The sequence below is a fragment of the Ascaphus truei genome, chromosome 2 (assembly GCF_040206685.1).
Source record: "Ascaphus truei isolate aAscTru1 chromosome 2, aAscTru1.hap1, whole genome shotgun sequence".
Lineage (NCBI taxonomy): Eukaryota > Metazoa > Chordata > Amphibia > Anura > Ascaphidae > Ascaphus > Ascaphus truei.
Window position 1 is genome coordinate 270,732,340 of NC_134484.1, and position 16,584 is coordinate 270,748,923.

The 16,584-nt window shown below is 47.3% G+C and overlaps 1 protein-coding gene across 4 annotated transcripts in view; it reads left to right on the top strand.

Moving 5' to 3' along the window:
* Positions 1-16,584, top strand: part of MARCHF6 (membrane associated ring-CH-type finger 6) — a 44,450-nt gene that overhangs the window by 3,452 nt on the left and 24,414 nt on the right. For 3 of the 4 annotated variants that reach the window (XM_075586221.1, XM_075586218.1, XM_075586220.1), the window contains exons 2-7: positions 10,660-10,759; positions 12,279-12,352; positions 13,717-13,860; positions 14,444-14,516; positions 15,034-15,202; positions 15,727-15,919. In XM_075586221.1, coding sequence (XP_075442336.1) covers positions 10,660-10,759; positions 12,279-12,352; positions 13,717-13,860; positions 14,444-14,516; positions 15,034-15,202; positions 15,727-15,919 — 753 coding nt within the window. The remainder of the gene's footprint in view (positions 1-10,659; positions 10,760-12,278; positions 12,353-13,716; positions 13,861-14,443; positions 14,517-15,033; positions 15,203-15,726; positions 15,920-16,584) is intronic. The other variant, XM_075586219.1, reaches the window with a different exon arrangement.

The following is a 16,584-nucleotide window of genomic DNA, read 5'->3' on the forward strand; positions in this document are numbered from 1 at the left end:
GGTGGTTTCTTCATTTTGGAAATAATACTCTTAAATTGTTAGACAATAATAATAGGGAATGACAGAAGAATCATATTAGGATTGACAATAACAATAGTTATTGTTCGTAGCAATAGAAATGCTCCTTTATCCTTGTACTAAATCGTTAATCAGGGTGACTTCCTGTAACGTCGCCTGTATTCTTTCCAATAATAGAGTACTACCATATATACTATTTGTTCACTCTGCCTTTTTATATTAGCAAGAAGCTTTAAGGAAGCTGTTCAGGTGTACGCCCTAATATACAGAAGTAGTGAGTGCACTTGACATCTGGAATGAAATATTGTGCAAATATTGCTATTGTGTCCTATGGACAATATGGGTCTTTTTGATTTGTGCGGTGGGATATTTTTTTGTCATTGTTGCTAGGTCCACATCTGTTGGGAATACCCTATTTCCTCGATTCTAAGACGCCATCGATTCTAAGACGCACCCTTGATTTAACTAGCAAACAGTAGCATACATTTATCTGCACTAGAGAGAGGCAGACACAGAATGGGGAGAGAGAGAGACAGTATCGGATGAGCAGAGAGAGAATGGATGGGGGGGAAGGAGAGAATATGGGGGGGGAAGGAGAGAATGGGGGGGAAGGAGAGAATGGGGGGGAAGGAGGGAATGGAGGGATGGGGAGAAGGGGATGGGGGAGGGAGACAGTGGAGGGGAGGGAGACGGGGGGGGGACAGGGGAGGGGAGGGGGGAGGGAGACAGTGGGGGGGAGGGAGACAGTGGAGGGGAGGGGGGGAGGGAGACAGTGGAGGGGAGGGGGGAGGGAGACAGTGGAGGGGAGGGAGACAGTGGAGGGGAGGGGGGGAGGGAGACAGTGGAGGGGAGGGGGGGAGGGGGGGAGGGAGGGAGACAGTGGAGGGGAGGGGGGGAGGGAGACAGTGGGAGGGAGACAGTGGAGGGGAGGGAGACAGTGGAGGGGAGGGGGGGAGGAGACAGTGGAGGGGAGGGGGGGAGGGAGACAGTGGAGGGGAGGGGGGGAGGGAGACAGTGGAGGGGAGGGGGGAGGGAGACAGTGGAGGGGAGGGGGGGAGGGAGACAGTGGAGGGGAGGGAGACAGTGGAGGGGAGGGGGGGAGGGAGACAGTGGAGGGGAGGGGGAGGGAGACAGTGGAGGGGAGGGGGGGAGGGAGACAGTGGAGGGGAGGGGGGGAGGGAGACAGTGGAGGGGAGGGGGGGAGGGAGACAGTGGAGGGGGGAGGGAGACAGGGGAGGGGGAGAGGGAGACAGTGGAGGGGAGGGGGAGAGGAGAGAATGGGGGGGGGAAGGAGAGAATGGGGGGGAAGGAGAGAATGGGGGGGAAGGAGGGAATGGAGGGATGGGGGAGAAGGGGATGGGGGAGGGAGACAGTGGAGGGGAGGGAGACGGGGGGGGACAGGGGAGGGAGACAGTGGAGGGGAGGGGGGGAGGGAGACAGTGGGGGGGAGGGAGACAGTGGAGGGGAGGGGGGGAGGGAGACAGTGGAGGGGAGGGGGGAGGGAGACAGTGGAGGGGAGGGAGACAGTGGAGGGGAGGGGGGGAGGGAGACAGTGGAGGGGAGGGGGGGAGGGAGACAGTGGAGGGGAGGGGGGGAGGGAGACAGTGGGAGGGAGACAGTGGAGGGGAGGGAGACAGTGGAGGGGAGGGGGGGAGGGAGACAGTGGAGGGGAGGGGGGGAGGGAGACAGTGGAGGGGAGGGGGGAGGGAGACAGTGGAGGGGAGGGGGGGAGGGAGACAGTGGAGGGGAGGGGGGGAGGGAGACAGTGGAGGGGAGGGAGACAGTGGAGGGGAGGGGGGGAGGGAGACAGTGGAGGGGAGGGGGGAGGGAGACAGTGGAGGGGAGGGGGGGAGGGAGACAGTGGAGGGGAGGGGGGGAGGGAGACAGTGGAGGGGGGGAGGGAGACAGGGGAGGGGGAGAGGGAGACAGTGGAGGGGAGGGGGAGAGGGAGACAGTGGAGGGGAGGGGGAGAGGGAGACAGTGGAGGGGAGGGGGAGAGGGAGACAGTGGAGGGGAGGGGGAGAGGGAGACAGTGGAGGGGAGGGGGAGAGGGAGACAGTGGAGGGGAGGGGGGAGGGAGACAGTGGAGGGGAGGGGGGAGGGAGACAGTGGAGGGGAGGGGGGGGGAGACAGTGGAGGGGAGGGGGGGGGGAGACAGTGGAGGGGAGGGGGGGGAGACAGTGGAGGGGAGGGAGACACACACAGAGACACTTACACACACACACACACACACACACACACACACACACACACACACACACACACACACACACACACACAGAGTGACAGAGAAACACACACATACACATACACAAACACACACAGATTGACAGAGACACACAGAGAGAGACACATACACACACACACAGAGACACATACACACACACAGAGTGACAAAGACACACACACACACACAGACACAAACACACACAGAGAATCACACAGAGAGAGACACATACACACACAGAGTGACAGAGAATCACACAGAGACACATACACACACAGAGTAACAGAGAATCACACAGAGAGAGACACATACACACACAGAGTGACAGAGAATCACACAGAGACACATACACACACAGAGTAACAGAGAATCACAGAGAGAGAGACACATACACACACAGAGTGACAGAGAATCACACAGAGACACATACACACACAAAGTGACAGAGAATCACACAGAGAGACACATACACACACACACACACAGAGTGACAGAGAATCACACATAGAGACACATATACACACACACACACACACAGAGAATCATACAGAGACACATACACACACAGAGTGACAGAGAATCACACAGAGACACATACACACACAGAGTGACAGAGAATCACACAGAGAGACACATACACACACACACACACACACACACACACACACACACACACACACAGTGACAGAGAATCACACAGAGAGACACATACACACACACAGTGACAGAGACACAGAGAGACACATACACACACACACACACACACACACACACACACACACACACACACACACACACACACACACACACAGAGACACACACAGAGACACACACACACAGAGACACACACACACAGAGACACACACACACAGAGACACACACACACAGAGACACACACACACAGAGACACACACACACAGAGACACACACACACAGAGACACACACACACAGAGACACACACACACAGAGACACACACACACAGAGACACACACACACAGAGACACACACACAGTGACAGAGACAAGGGAGGACTCGTGGGGCTGGCAGCCGAAGCTGTGAGTAGCGGGGGGGGGGGGGTTCATGGGGCAGGAAGCTGTGAGTAGCAGAGGAGGGGCGGAGGGTTCATGGGGCTGGAAGCTGTGAGTAGCATGGGGAGGGTTCATGGGGCTGGAAGCTGTGAGTAGCAGAGGAGGGGCGGAGGGTTCATGGGGCTGGAAGCTGTGAGTAGCATGGGGAGGGTTCATGGGGCTGGAAGCTGTGAGTAGCAGAGGAGGGGCGGAGGGTTCATGGGGCTGGAAGCTGTGAGTAGCAGAGGGCTCGTGGGGCTGGAAGCTGTGAGTAGCAGTCAGGGACGGTCAGCTGGTGGTGCCGCTACAGCCCACTACTGTGGGTCGCAGAGGGGGGGCCAGCACTTCAAGCAACCAACATGAGACAAGGGGGAGAGCGGGCGGGGGGCCGTGGCTCAAGCAGCTGGCTACCTCACTTTTTGGTAAAACGCTGAAAGCTGCACGCCCTCCGTCTGCAGCGCCCACAAGCAGGTTTTTTTTTTTTGTTTTTTTTAGTACATCGATTCTAAAACGCACCCCTATTTCAGAGATGTGAAATTGGGAAAAAAAGTGCGTCTTAGAATCGAGGAAATACGGTACTTGCTTGGTCACCACTTTTTCACTTATTTAGACATCTTCCCTCTTTTTATATTAAACTACAGGGCAGTGTTGACTTCTGATTAAAAGCATCACTTTAAACCAATAGCAACTGCTCCCTTGTTTACAAGTGTGTAAAACGCATAATTCACTGTTGCGTTACAAGTACGCGATAGTTGCACCATAATAGCAAGGCTTATAAACTAATGGATACGTGCTTAATTTTCTTAAGTGTCTGTCTTCAGACCCAAGATATGGGGAATACATTTCCCCATAATAAAGAGAACTCTTCTTGTGGCAAAGAGGCAGCCAGTCTTGACTCCAGTGCGCGCAAGACGGGGTGCCTGGCAGCACTCGTTACCTGAGTCAGTGCAACCTGGTGGACTCCAGGCAACTTGGGAAGGGGGGGGGGGGGTTACGTCACGTGTCTGGTTCACCCTCATTGGCTGGTTCACCCTCATTGGCTGGTTCACCCTCATTGGCTGGTTCACCCTCATTGGTTGGTTCACCCTCATTGACTGGTTCACCCTCATTGACTGGTTCACCCTCATTGGCTGAACCGCCGCTGTGACGAGGCAAGCGTTCCGTCGCTACAAGAAAATACAAAATCCTTGTCTTTCCAAAATGTGGCCGCGCATTGTGCCGGGGCGCGCAGGCAGCTACTGGGGCCCGGCCCCATAGAGGGCCGTACCCTCTGTACGCTGCGCACGCCACCGTGACCACTTGGGACCCAGCCTAAGGGTCTCACAAAGCCACTGTGCAGCAGGCATTAGGAAATGTCAAAAGTCTGCTAACATGCAACTCCACATATTATCTAAATACTTACAGATTAAACATTGTCCAGTGTCTTAGATTTTGCAGTAGCTTTATGGATCTCGTGTGTGAGACATGTATGTGCTTTGAACTGTTTTCTATTCTCACATATTGACTAAACAAATAAGACTTGCTTAAGGCCGAGTCCATAGGACAGGCCGCGCTGAGCCGTGCGGACGCCCCGCGCTGAGCCCCTGCATCCTCCATGAGGATGTCTTTAGAGGGGGCTCACGCGAGCGTCCGCAGGCGTGCTGAGACGCTGGATTTTTCAGCCGACAGCCAAGCTGTTTTTCAGAGCGCTGTCGGCTGAAAACATCCAATCAGAGCGGAGCAGCGTCAACGTCACGGCGCCGTGACGTCAGCGCCGTGAAGTTGACGTCGGTCCAGCGACGTCACTGCCCCGCCTCCCTCAGTCTCCCCCTGCCTCCGATCGCGCCCGTTGGCTCGCCTGCATGGGCATGAAATCGCGCAGATTTCAGCAGGCGAGCCTCAGTGTCAGCGCGCCTCAGCCCTGCTACCCCCTCTCTGGCCCCAGCCTAAGCATGGTGCACAATGGAGTAAAAAGGGCACCTTTATTACAAACTACCAGTCTATTAAGTGAGACCCCTTGGTATTTGTTACATTAGATACAGCTTGTATTGGTTTATTTATTCAAGAGTTGCCTATTATCTGACAGGCGGGATGCTTGTTAGGGGAATATTTCTTACCATGTTACTACTGAAAAGTAAAAAAAAAGAATGGTATGTGGTGAGCACACACATTTTAAGTGAAACTTCTTTGTCTTTTGTCACTGTTTTGTCACAGATATTGTATTTGGGATGGTGATGTTTTTAATTAAAAATCAAAATGCAAAGACGTTTGACTTAGTACGCGTGTTTTAGCTATTTGCACTTCTATATTTATAATAACTGAATTATCTGTTGGTGTCTGTCTGTGTGTGTCGCTCTCGGTCTGTCTGTGCGCGTGTCTCTCTCGGTCTGTTTGTGCGCGTCTCTCTCGGTCTGTCTGTGCGCGTGTCTCTCTCGGTCTGTCTGTGCGCGTGTCTCTCTCGGTCTGTCTGTGCGCGTGTCTCTCTCGGTCTGTCTGTGCGCGTGTCTCTCTCGGTCTGTCTGTGCGCGTGTCTCTCTCGGTCTGTCTGTGCGCGTATCTCTCTCGGTCTGTCTGTGCGCGTCTCTCTCGGTCTGTCTGTGCGCGCGTCTCTCTCGGTCTGTCTGTGCGCGCGTCTCTCTCGGTCTGTCTGTGCGCGCGTCTCTCTCGGTCTGTCTGTGCGCGCGTCTCTCTCGGTCTGTCTGTGCGCGCGTCTCTCTCGGTCTGTCTGTGCGCGCGTCTCTCTCGGTCTGTCTGTGCGCGCGTCTCTCTCGGTCTGTCTGTGCGCGCGTCTCTCTCGGTCTGTCTGGGCGCGTCTCTCTCGGTCTGTCTGTGCGCGTCTCTCTCGGTCTGTCTGTGCGCGTCTCTCTCGGTCTGTCTGTGCGCGTCTCTCTCGGTCTGTCTGTGCGCGTCTCTCTCGGTCTGTCTGTGCGCGTCTCTCTCGGTCTGTCTGTGCGCGTCTCTCTCGGTCTGTCTGTGCGCGTCTCTCTCGGTCTGTCTGTGCGCGTCTCTCTCGGTCTGTCTGTGCGCGTCTCTCTCGGTCTGTCTGTGCGCGTCTCTCTCGGTCTGTCTGTGCGCGTGTCTCTCTCGGTCTGTCTGTGCGCGTGTCTCTCTCGGTCTGTCTGTGCGCGTGTCTCTCTCGGTCTGTCTGTGCGCGTGTCTCTCTCGGTCGGTCTGTCTGTGCGCGTGTCTCGGTCGGTCTGTCTGTGCGCGTGTCTCGGTCGGTCTGTCTGTGCGTGTGTCTCGGTCGGTCTGTCTGTGCGCGTGTCTCTCTCGGTCGGTCTGTCTGTGTGCGTGTCTCTCTCGGTCGGTCTGTCTGTGTGCGTGTCTCTCTCGGTCGGTCTGTCTGTGCGCGTGTCTCTCTCGGTTGGTCTGTCTGTGCGCGTGTCTCTCGGTTGGTCTGTCTGTGCGCGTGTCTCTCTCGGTCGGTCTGTCTGCGCGTGTCTCTCTCGGTCGGTCTGTCTGTGCGCGTGTCTCTCGGTCTGTCTGCCTGTGTGCGTGTCTCAGGGTCTGTCTGTCTGTGCGCGTGTCTCAGGGTCTGTCTCTGTGTTCGTGTCTCAGGGTCTGTCTGTCTGACTGTGCCTCAGTGTGTGTGTTGGTTTCCGTGTCCTGGTGCCCGAGCGAAAGAGCTCTGCGCATGCGTGCCTAAGGCCGAGACCAGGCACAGTGTTTTTGTGCGCGCCTATTACTACGGTGACGTCACTCGCGTTACGGTTTTTCGTTACAACGCAAGGATTTTTTCTCTTGAAAACCCTGCAGGCGCCAGCAAAGAAGTTTCACTTAAAAAAAACCTTGTAGCACTCATGCAAAGAGTCAGCAAATTGGCGATGTAAAAGAAAATGTAACTGATACAGACAGAGGCACAGAGCAGCGCAACGTTTCAGGGTAACCTTCGTCATGTGCAGAGAATGCACCTGGAACAACATTTATTTGTTACGTGTCATTTACCCCATAATTTTTTTTGCCGTTTGTTTTGCATTAACTTGTTTTAAAAGTTCTCCTCTTTGTAAAATCTGATGTTTTGTTAATTGGTTATATAAGCGGTTTAAATATCGGGGTGTCTGGGATGTAAAAAATTACGTTTTACCTTGTTCATTACAGTCTCAAGGTTACCATGGTAACTTCATAATCTAGACGAAGACCATCATGTTTTTTAACGCACACAAAAACTAATTTTCTTGGGCTGCGCTTCTAGTGCCGGCGACGCTGCGCTCGCTGGAAAAATAAAATTGAAGTGACTTCCAGCGATCACGACCAAGCCGTCGCACCTACTATAAGCATACGTGACGGCGTCAATACATTTTGTTTTGACGTCGCTGTCGCCGGCACTATATGTGCAGCCTAAGGCTGAGTCTCCATTGCGTTCTGTGACACACGCGCCTGGCGGGGGGGGGGGGGGCGCGTGCACAGCGCTAACCGCGATCTGTGGTCTCCAGGAGAGAGGGAAGCTTGCGACGGGAGGCAGCGTGGTCGGGGATTTGCGGGGCATGGCCATTACGTCACGCGGCTGGTTCGCCCTCATTGGGTGAACCGCCGGTGTGGGCGTGGCCACACCTCCGTCGCAAGGTTTGAACTCAATTTGATTGAGTTGTAAAAAGCCTTGCGGCACAGCGCACACCGCGCCGTGCGCACAGGCAGTTACTGGGATCGCAGCCTAAGGCCTCGGTCCCGCTGCGCTCGTTGGCGCGGGCGGCCATGTCGCGAGTTCCCCACCAGCAGGGGAATCCTCGCGAGCCGGTCCCGGTCCCCCCTGGCGGCACAGCTGACTACACGCTGTGGCGCGTCAGCCGCTAGGAGACGCAAGAGAATGGTGTTTCCTAGCGTTGACGCGTCACGTGGTGTGGCTGTGAGCCAATGAGGAGGGGAGGCTTCGGGAGGAGGAGAGGCTTCGGGGAGCGGGGAGGAGTGTGGAGTGAAAGCAGGTGAGTGCCTGTCTGTGTGTGTGTCTGAGTGCGTACGTGCCTGTCTGTGTGTGTATGTGTGTGCCCGAGTGCGTGAGTGCCTGCCTCTGTCTGTGTGTGTGTATGAGTGCGTGAGTGCCTGCCTGTGTGTGTGTGTGTGTGTATGAGTGCGTGAGTGCCTGCCTGCCTGTGTGTGTGTGTGTGTGTATATGAGTGCCTGCGTGTGTGTGTTTAAAGTTACCCTCAGCAGCTCCAGCCCGAGTCCGTGGAGGGAGGGGGGGGGAGAGTAGCGGGTCCCTCCGCTCAAGCCACGCCCCCCCTCCCTGTCAAGCCTCCCACTCCCGCCCACCTCCCGCTCCGGCTCCCGCTCCCTACAGACCGCATATCGCGGTCTGTGTATGTCAGCGCACCGCCTGTCTGCAGTGCGGGTGCGCTGACTCTGGGAGCGGGGCCTTAGCCTAAGGAGGAGCAGGACAGGCTTGTAGGGAAGATATGAACATTGAGTTAAACTCATGGAGACCTCTTGGGGGTGGTGGGTTTGTTGCTTTAAAACAGCACAACCGATAACAGAGTATACAATTAAAAACTTATTATTATGGGCTAAGTAGAAGTTATCCAACTTGATGTATGTTTCAGCAAGATCAGGGCTGAGTTGTAAAGTAGTCCTTCAAAAATGTCTACTAAATGTATAATAGTGGCCTTAAATAGCGTTTCACACAATATTTAGAATGAAAAATTAAACGTGCAAGCAATCTTAAAATGAAGGCCACATTTTCTTTGTACATCTGTCTTGTACCAAGAGATTTATTGCAAGGTTTTTCAAATGATGCAATAAGGTGACCGTATCTGTAACAGGCCTCTGGCACTTAGAGATTATACAATCTCTAGAGAAAGTTGGATATTGTAACTAAGCTTTCTGAAGAACAGGGGTCCATTCTTCAGATATTTAGTATATGTACATATACTGCAAAGGATCCATTTTGCTATGGGACCCTCGCGGTTCTCCAAAAAAAAACGAACCAATTTCAGTGTGTCTAGAAGTACATCTACAAGAGTGTCTTTTGAATTATATTCATTGAAAGCTTAATTGGGTCAGTATTATACATCACATTTCTAAAGGAATACATGTTGCAAGTTTGCTCTAGTCATGCAGGGGTCTCAAACTCTGTCCCCCAACAGGCCAGCTTTTATGGCTATCCCTGCTTCAGCACAAATGGCTCTCAGTGGCTCAGTCTTCAAGTGAGCCACTGATTGAGATACCTGTGCTGAAGCAGGGATATCTATTAAAGGTGGCCCTTGGGGACTGAGTTTGAGACCCCTGTATAGTGCTTACTTTATTGATACAAATTGAGGCTGGTACCGTGTCAGCCCATAGAACAGACATAAAAAGTACGGTAGTGATACGTTTTATAGCCAGCTTGTGGTTAGAGTGCAAACTTTCAGGGTCACAAAGGTCCCTTCAGGCAGATTTCTTACCTGGCTAAAAAAATCTGGTTTAATTAAGGACCTTTGTTTTCTTGAAATCTTGCACTTCTTTTAACAAGGAGTTGGCTATCAAAGCCGTGTGTGTGTGTATACACACGCACGCGCGCTCCGGGGACACCTTTCATCTAGACTTACTTACCTCTGTAGTGGTACCAGTTATCCCTGCGTCTAGCATAATAGCGGTTTACATGTCCCACATCACGCGTGATCTGGACCTTCTAACTCCACAGAGAAACCGGCACCCCCTATAGAGGTATGTTTCTCTGGGACCAGGGGCTCCTCAGAGCTGAAATTAACAGCTCAGCTCTGGAAACCCCCTGCTTCAATCCTATAATAATATAAATATATTTTACATTTAACTCATATTGCTGCTTTTAAAGGCACGCTCCCTTTTCCTTAAGCCCCCAAAATACTTATGTATGTCCCTTATTAGTAAAATCAACAAAGCTGCTTATAAAAACACTTGGGGGCTTATTATATATCCACCGATGCAGAAATGGAATTAGGGAATTTCGGACCAAAATTACCAAATTGGCTGCTTTTGCGGGTGTTGAATAAGCCTTTTTAGCATTCACTTTTATTTTCTTCAAATGAAAGATTTCTGCCAACATAATGTTTGTTGGTGAGAGGGTGCATTTTGAGACGGCAATCTATACTTGGAATAAAGGCTGTTTTCTGAGTCCCTTACCATAGTGTACCCCTTTACATTTGCATATGGCACTGCGCTAATGAACCCTTGCCCCTAATTTTTTGTCTTAAACCATAAAGGTGGACAATGGGCCAGTTCCAGGTTATATTATCTTTCTGTCTGTGGGGTTTTAAAGCATGAACAGAAGGGATTGGAGATCAGAAGATGTACATATTTGACTTAATCTCTCTAAAACGTGTTAAATACATTTAAACATTGTTTATTTTCCCCATGTATTTGGATGACTCTCTTGGTTGTAAACCTAAGGTTAATAGACTGTTCTCTTTTTGCCCAGAAGACATATGCAGGGTATGCCGGTCAGAGGGAACCCCCGAGAAACCACTTTACCACCCATGCGTGTGCACTGGCAGTATTAAATTTATTCATCAAGAGTGGTAAGTTGCAAAACACATCAAGATAATAATGTGGTGATATACTCCCTTGTTGGAAGTCCTTAAATGGAGATCATAAAAATAATTATTAATGCAAGGTTAAAAACTTGCCAGCTTTTTTGTTTCTCTCCAAACGGGCAATTTCGTAGTAATACTTTTTTTTTCAGATCAAGGTCCCTTGCTGGACTGAGTGCAAACTTTGCAGATATGTTTATCTTCATAACATGTACGTTGTCATTTCCTGGCAGTGGCAATACTGTGTTTTTGTTTTCTTTTCTTTACTAATAGATATTTGGAAATCCTACAACAGTCTGATTCTAGTGTATGCAGAGCAGTTACATGGCAGTAAATGGGTCAAAGTCTAAACTCGAACTTTCAATTTGAATGTGATGTGGCACACAAACACATTTAATGTGATTAAGTTAAATGAGCATTGTGTGTGCCTGTGCAAATGTAATCATTGGCAGAAAATGGAGATGGTGCATTTAGCACCCTTTCATCACTTGATCCAGACTGATAAATCATCAGAAATATGTTCATAATCACTAGTTGTGCTTTCCAGTGGTTATCAAATTAGGTGATTCATCTTCTTACACAATACCGCCAGAAGCGAAGTTGTCCATGTTGGGGTTGGGCTCTCTTGTTGCCAGAATTCTACGTGGTGACCTAAGTGTCTGTTTTTTCTTTCTCCCTTTTTATACCTCATGTTTATGGCATTTCACACTAGATTACTTCAGTTCTTCCCAAACCTTTTTCTGGGGACCACTGCCCACATCATGGTTTAGGAACAACCAATTTATTTGCGCACACGTGGATTCAGCTCATGTGCACATGAATAGGCTATTGCTTGGTTGCCCTAAAAACCTGGTCTGGCTTATGTCCCTATGGACCTAGGGTTTAATGAGGTACTTTTTGCAACTAGTTAATGGGGGTTGCCTGGGGGGCTGCAACACATTGCAAAGAAATGCAATGCTTTTCTAGCCTCTGGGGCAGTAAAGGGTGCTAATGTTATAATTTTCTGTTGTAATTACCCATTTTGTGTTGGAGTACAAAATACTTACTATTAATTAGTAACAATGGAAAATGTATACCAATGTGTGAGCAGCAGTTTGTTTTGGTAAGGCTATGGTGGTTGTTTACTTTTTTGTTTTTGTTTACCACATAATAAAGTACAATGTTACTCTATTGCAATAATACTATTCCTGGCTCTAGTTGTATGATTTTGTCAGCAACGAGGAACGACGCCACCAAGAAATTCAGTTACTCCTGAAAGTGAAACGGCCAACTTTTTATTACACCTCTTTAATCTCAAAGTCCAGTAACCTCTTCACAAGTCGTTTACGGGAAAAATAAATGGTGATAATGTAACTTAAACAGTACATGTTCTGTTCTTTTATTTGGTCTTCTGAAACAACAATTATATATAGTAAACAGTAGGTATTTGTGTGGTTCTGTGCAGAGACTGAAAGGATTGTGTGATTGTGAATATCCGTGTGCTCACCACTATGCATTTATGTTGCAGCTTAGTTCAGTGGCTGAAACACAGCAGAAAAGAATACTGTGAATTATGCAAGCACAGATTTGCTTTTACACCAAGTAAGTCAACAGTGGGGTTTCCTTAACTACATTTAACTTATTGGTTGCTTTTTATTTTCTATTTTAAAGGAACAGTTAAATATATCTTAAATTGCCAATTTTTGGTCCTGCTTAATTGTCTAACACCATTTTCTAACCCTGTATTCATATATATAGTCATGAAATGCCCATATGTATCTATGCTTTAAATTATTTCATTATAAAATATTTTAATTCTAGCATGGCATCTGTTATATTGTTTTATGTTTACAGTTCAGTGTTTGGTTATATGTAACTACATTTTGCATTTACTTGGTGCAGTCCAACAAGTCAAACCACATTACGCCCATAATGAAACTGAAGACTGTAAATTGTGTCTAAAGAAGTGCCCTCCTCCCGTGGTGTTTAAATGGTCCAGGCCCCACCAGAATTATGGGCCATTCCCTTTCTCCAACGTATTGTGTGAGGAAATATTTTGTATTTTAATGTCCATTAAATAAATACTGACTGGAGTTACAGGCAGGATGTTGGATACCAATTTGTGTATAAGATCTACTTTTCTTGTTTGTGCACATGGTCAATTTGCAATCCTCCCCAAATCATAGTCCCTCCCCCCCTTTGTTATTGGGGCCTCTAATTTAATTGGCTAAAATGACGCTCATCCATTTAATCTTGGTGTGTTAAATTGAAATCCGATTGCCAGCATATTGTTTGCACAATAGTGAAAGTGACCCCTTGTTGTTGTGCTAGTTCTTGGGTTCTCCAGTTACCTTTTGGATACTTTGGCTTCTATCAGTTGAAAGATTCTGTTACGACGCTGTTCCATTTTAATGATATGTTTATGTACTGCGTACTATGTTCCTAAAACTGGACCATAAGGCTTTGTCAAGCTGTTTTCATGACTTGTTATAAGGAAATCCCTTCAAAAGTCTCCTGTTCATATTTTTTTTTTTTTTGGTTTACTGATGCAAGCAGAAGGGAAAAAAACAAAACGTAATTTTCATGGGGAGTGTAAGAAAAGATTTAATTGAAGAGATTGCTCTTTTCTCGGCAAAAGAGTGAAACGCGCACATTCAATCCTCTTATTCTGTAACCTGGTCAGCACAGGTATCTGGATACCTGCACTATACATTTCAAATGCATTTGGCAGTTCAGTTTGGTTTCCAGCTGAGTAAGACACATTGAACTTTAATCTTCTGAAACCAACATCTCTTTTTTTTTTTATCTGTAAACCCGAGTTTTGTAATGCTGCTTAGTTGCTTTTCCTGCTACCCTTGCTCCTTCCTGTACAATAAAACAATTCTTAAATATGTTATAGGTCACACAATGTTGCACACGGACTTCCAAGTTAGAATGGTTGTTTACTGAAACATTTGCTCTCAAAGTTTATTCCCCAGACATGCCTTCCCGACTTCCGATCCAGGACATCTGTGCTGGACTGATCACAAGTATTGGCACAGCGATCAGATACTGGTTTCATTATACACTCGTGGCCTTTGCATGGTTGGGAGTTGTTCCACTTACAGCATGTAAGTATGGGTTCCTTCTGCAGTCCTAATATAACTAAACAAAATGTCTTAAAACTTATGCTAATAAATATACAATCCAGGAAATACACACAGGTGTTTCCACTGTGCCTCCTGAATTCCAAAATAATTTAAGCTGCACCTAAACATAGTATAAACAAAAGTGTAATAAGTTTATTAAAAATAAACAAGACTTGGAAATACCTACTAAGTTCCTCTAGTATTTATCCTGTAAATGTTCTTTTGTTTAGAAATGTTAATGGTTGCACATGTTTTGAACACTACTTGAACCTAGTCTGGATAACGGGCACTGCTCTGAAATGATTTGGCGGAGAAGACCTGTGCTCTGATAAAAAAAAAATTCTAATAGTTAATGATGAAGCCCATGGTAGGACTGGCCAAATTCAAAGTTTCCAAACTTTTGGTCTGTTTAAAGTTAATTTGTAACATACCCGTGACCTGTATTATATACATTTTTATTTATTTGATATCTGTCAGTGTAGATGAGATGCAGGTAAACATGGATGCACTTGTACTTTTATTTATAGCACACAAGTAGACTTCTGTTTTTCTTTCTTTCTATTAGGTCGTATCTACAAGTGCTTGTTTACTGGCTCCGTGAGCTCATTACTGACATTGCCCTTGGATATGCTATCTACGTACGTATAAGCTCTATTATTGTCTGTGTAACACACAACTGTTAAGGGTCTTTATGGCCATGGCATTCATGTCAGTGCTGAATTATTGCAGAATTGGGAATTACTTGCTCTGTGCTTTCTTTATGTAGAAGCCTACTGCCGAGTTTTGTAAAGTTTTGTCTGCTGATATTTTCCTCATCACCTTTTTATTCACTGTGCATACTGTATACACTTGCCAAATTTCTTAAGCCACCTAATTTTAAAGTAATGCTTTAGCCCTAATCAGAAACGCATGAACACGAATTTAGTTGTTGTAGCAGACCATATCGTTGGAGCCGACAGTATCGTTGGAGCTCTTCTCACAGAGCTTAGTGACCATGATTCCAGAAAATGTCTGTTGTAGTTGGATTTCATCGTTCAAATTTGACAAACATCGATATAATATTTTATTGATTCTAGGTTGCTATGATATTAACACAGTAATATTATTGTATTTATAAACTGTACACAAATGACATTAGGCTTTTTTGTTTTTCAGGGAGAATTTATTGGCAGACTGCTTGCAGGGATGCTTTGTTGTGACATGCACCCTCTGTGCATTCATAAGTCTTGTCTGGTTACGAGAACAAATAGTCCACGGAGGAGCCCCTCAATGGCTGGAGCAAAATCAGCCACAGCCTCTAAATGGTTTGGGGCAACAGAATGAGGTAGCACATGGTTTTAGATGTTTTCATCTGCAAAAGTAATACATTTATTTTTATGTAGAGACGGTCTATACATAAAAAGTTAAGAATCTCCTCCAAGAGCTCTCTATTTTGGTGCCCTTCAAGAGATGAAGGGACTTGCGTGAAGGCAAAAAGGTCTCAGCAGATATTCCCCTACATAAGACCAATGAAGCTGTCGCTATGTTGCTTCTCCAGTTTTTTTTATTTTCTGTCAGATGAGGCAGGACGGATTGAGGACCTCCATAGTAAAACAAGGAGTGGAGAGATCCTACATGCTACATCTGCATCCAACAATTTCTTGGTTTATATATTCTGTGTTAAGATAAACATTACATTTTGTGAGACGCAGGAATGGACTGGTCTATGATCTTGCATATCAAATACTTATCCAACTAGAAATTGGGATTCTATATATGAACGGGAACAATAATGGTCTCGATCCTATTTTGGTTTATGGCATTCACACAGCATCACTTTTTAGTTCAACTCAAAGGTCATATTTGCAGGCCGCAGGAGCAGGGAACGGAGGAGCAGAGAACGTGGCACTGGACCAGCCCGCCAACCCCCCGGCAGACAACGCGGTGGTGGGAGAGAATCCCGAGATTCAGGAGGAGCAGGCAGACGAGGAGGAAGAAGACAACGATGATGAGGAGGACGCAGTGATTGAAGACGCAGCTGATGCAAACAATGGAGCACAAGGTAACTAGGTCTGCGTGCTTCTGCAGTCTCAAATCCAAGTTGACGTGTATCTAAATGGCTTTCCCGCTCCTGGGGAGCCATGCATTTACAAAAAAAATTAAATAATTGCTCCTAATTTGTGATGGATAGGATATTCATTGCTTGGCCAAAAATATGGACCTTATATAGATAACCCCCACACGCCGTGTCTTGTGTGCATGAGAACCACTATATTTATAATACAAGCTGTAACTTAATGAAAGTTCACAAATAGGCTAGGCAATCAGTCAAAAAAGCCATTGCCCCAGTACTTGAACATTTGCAAATATTTTGGCATTCCTTAAAGCTTACCCATAGCATTCTTTCAAAGTACTTGTGCCTTTTGTTTTTATAAACAAAAATTATATAGAGATAAGAGAATTTTTATTTTTTAATATAAATATTTTCATTACTGCCTAGAGATAACTGATTCCATATTTATGGTAAATTGCAAGTAAAACTCGTTTATTTTTTATTTTTTAATACTTCAGACATTTATTTTTGTCCCATAAATGTAATTAGGGTCTAGAAGTTAAATGCCTATTAACAAATAGTGAGGGCTATTGCACTTGAGTGACTAAACCTTTGTTTTTGTATTTATTTTCTGTGTTTATTGTAGTAAGGTATATTTTCACACGTTTTGGAAG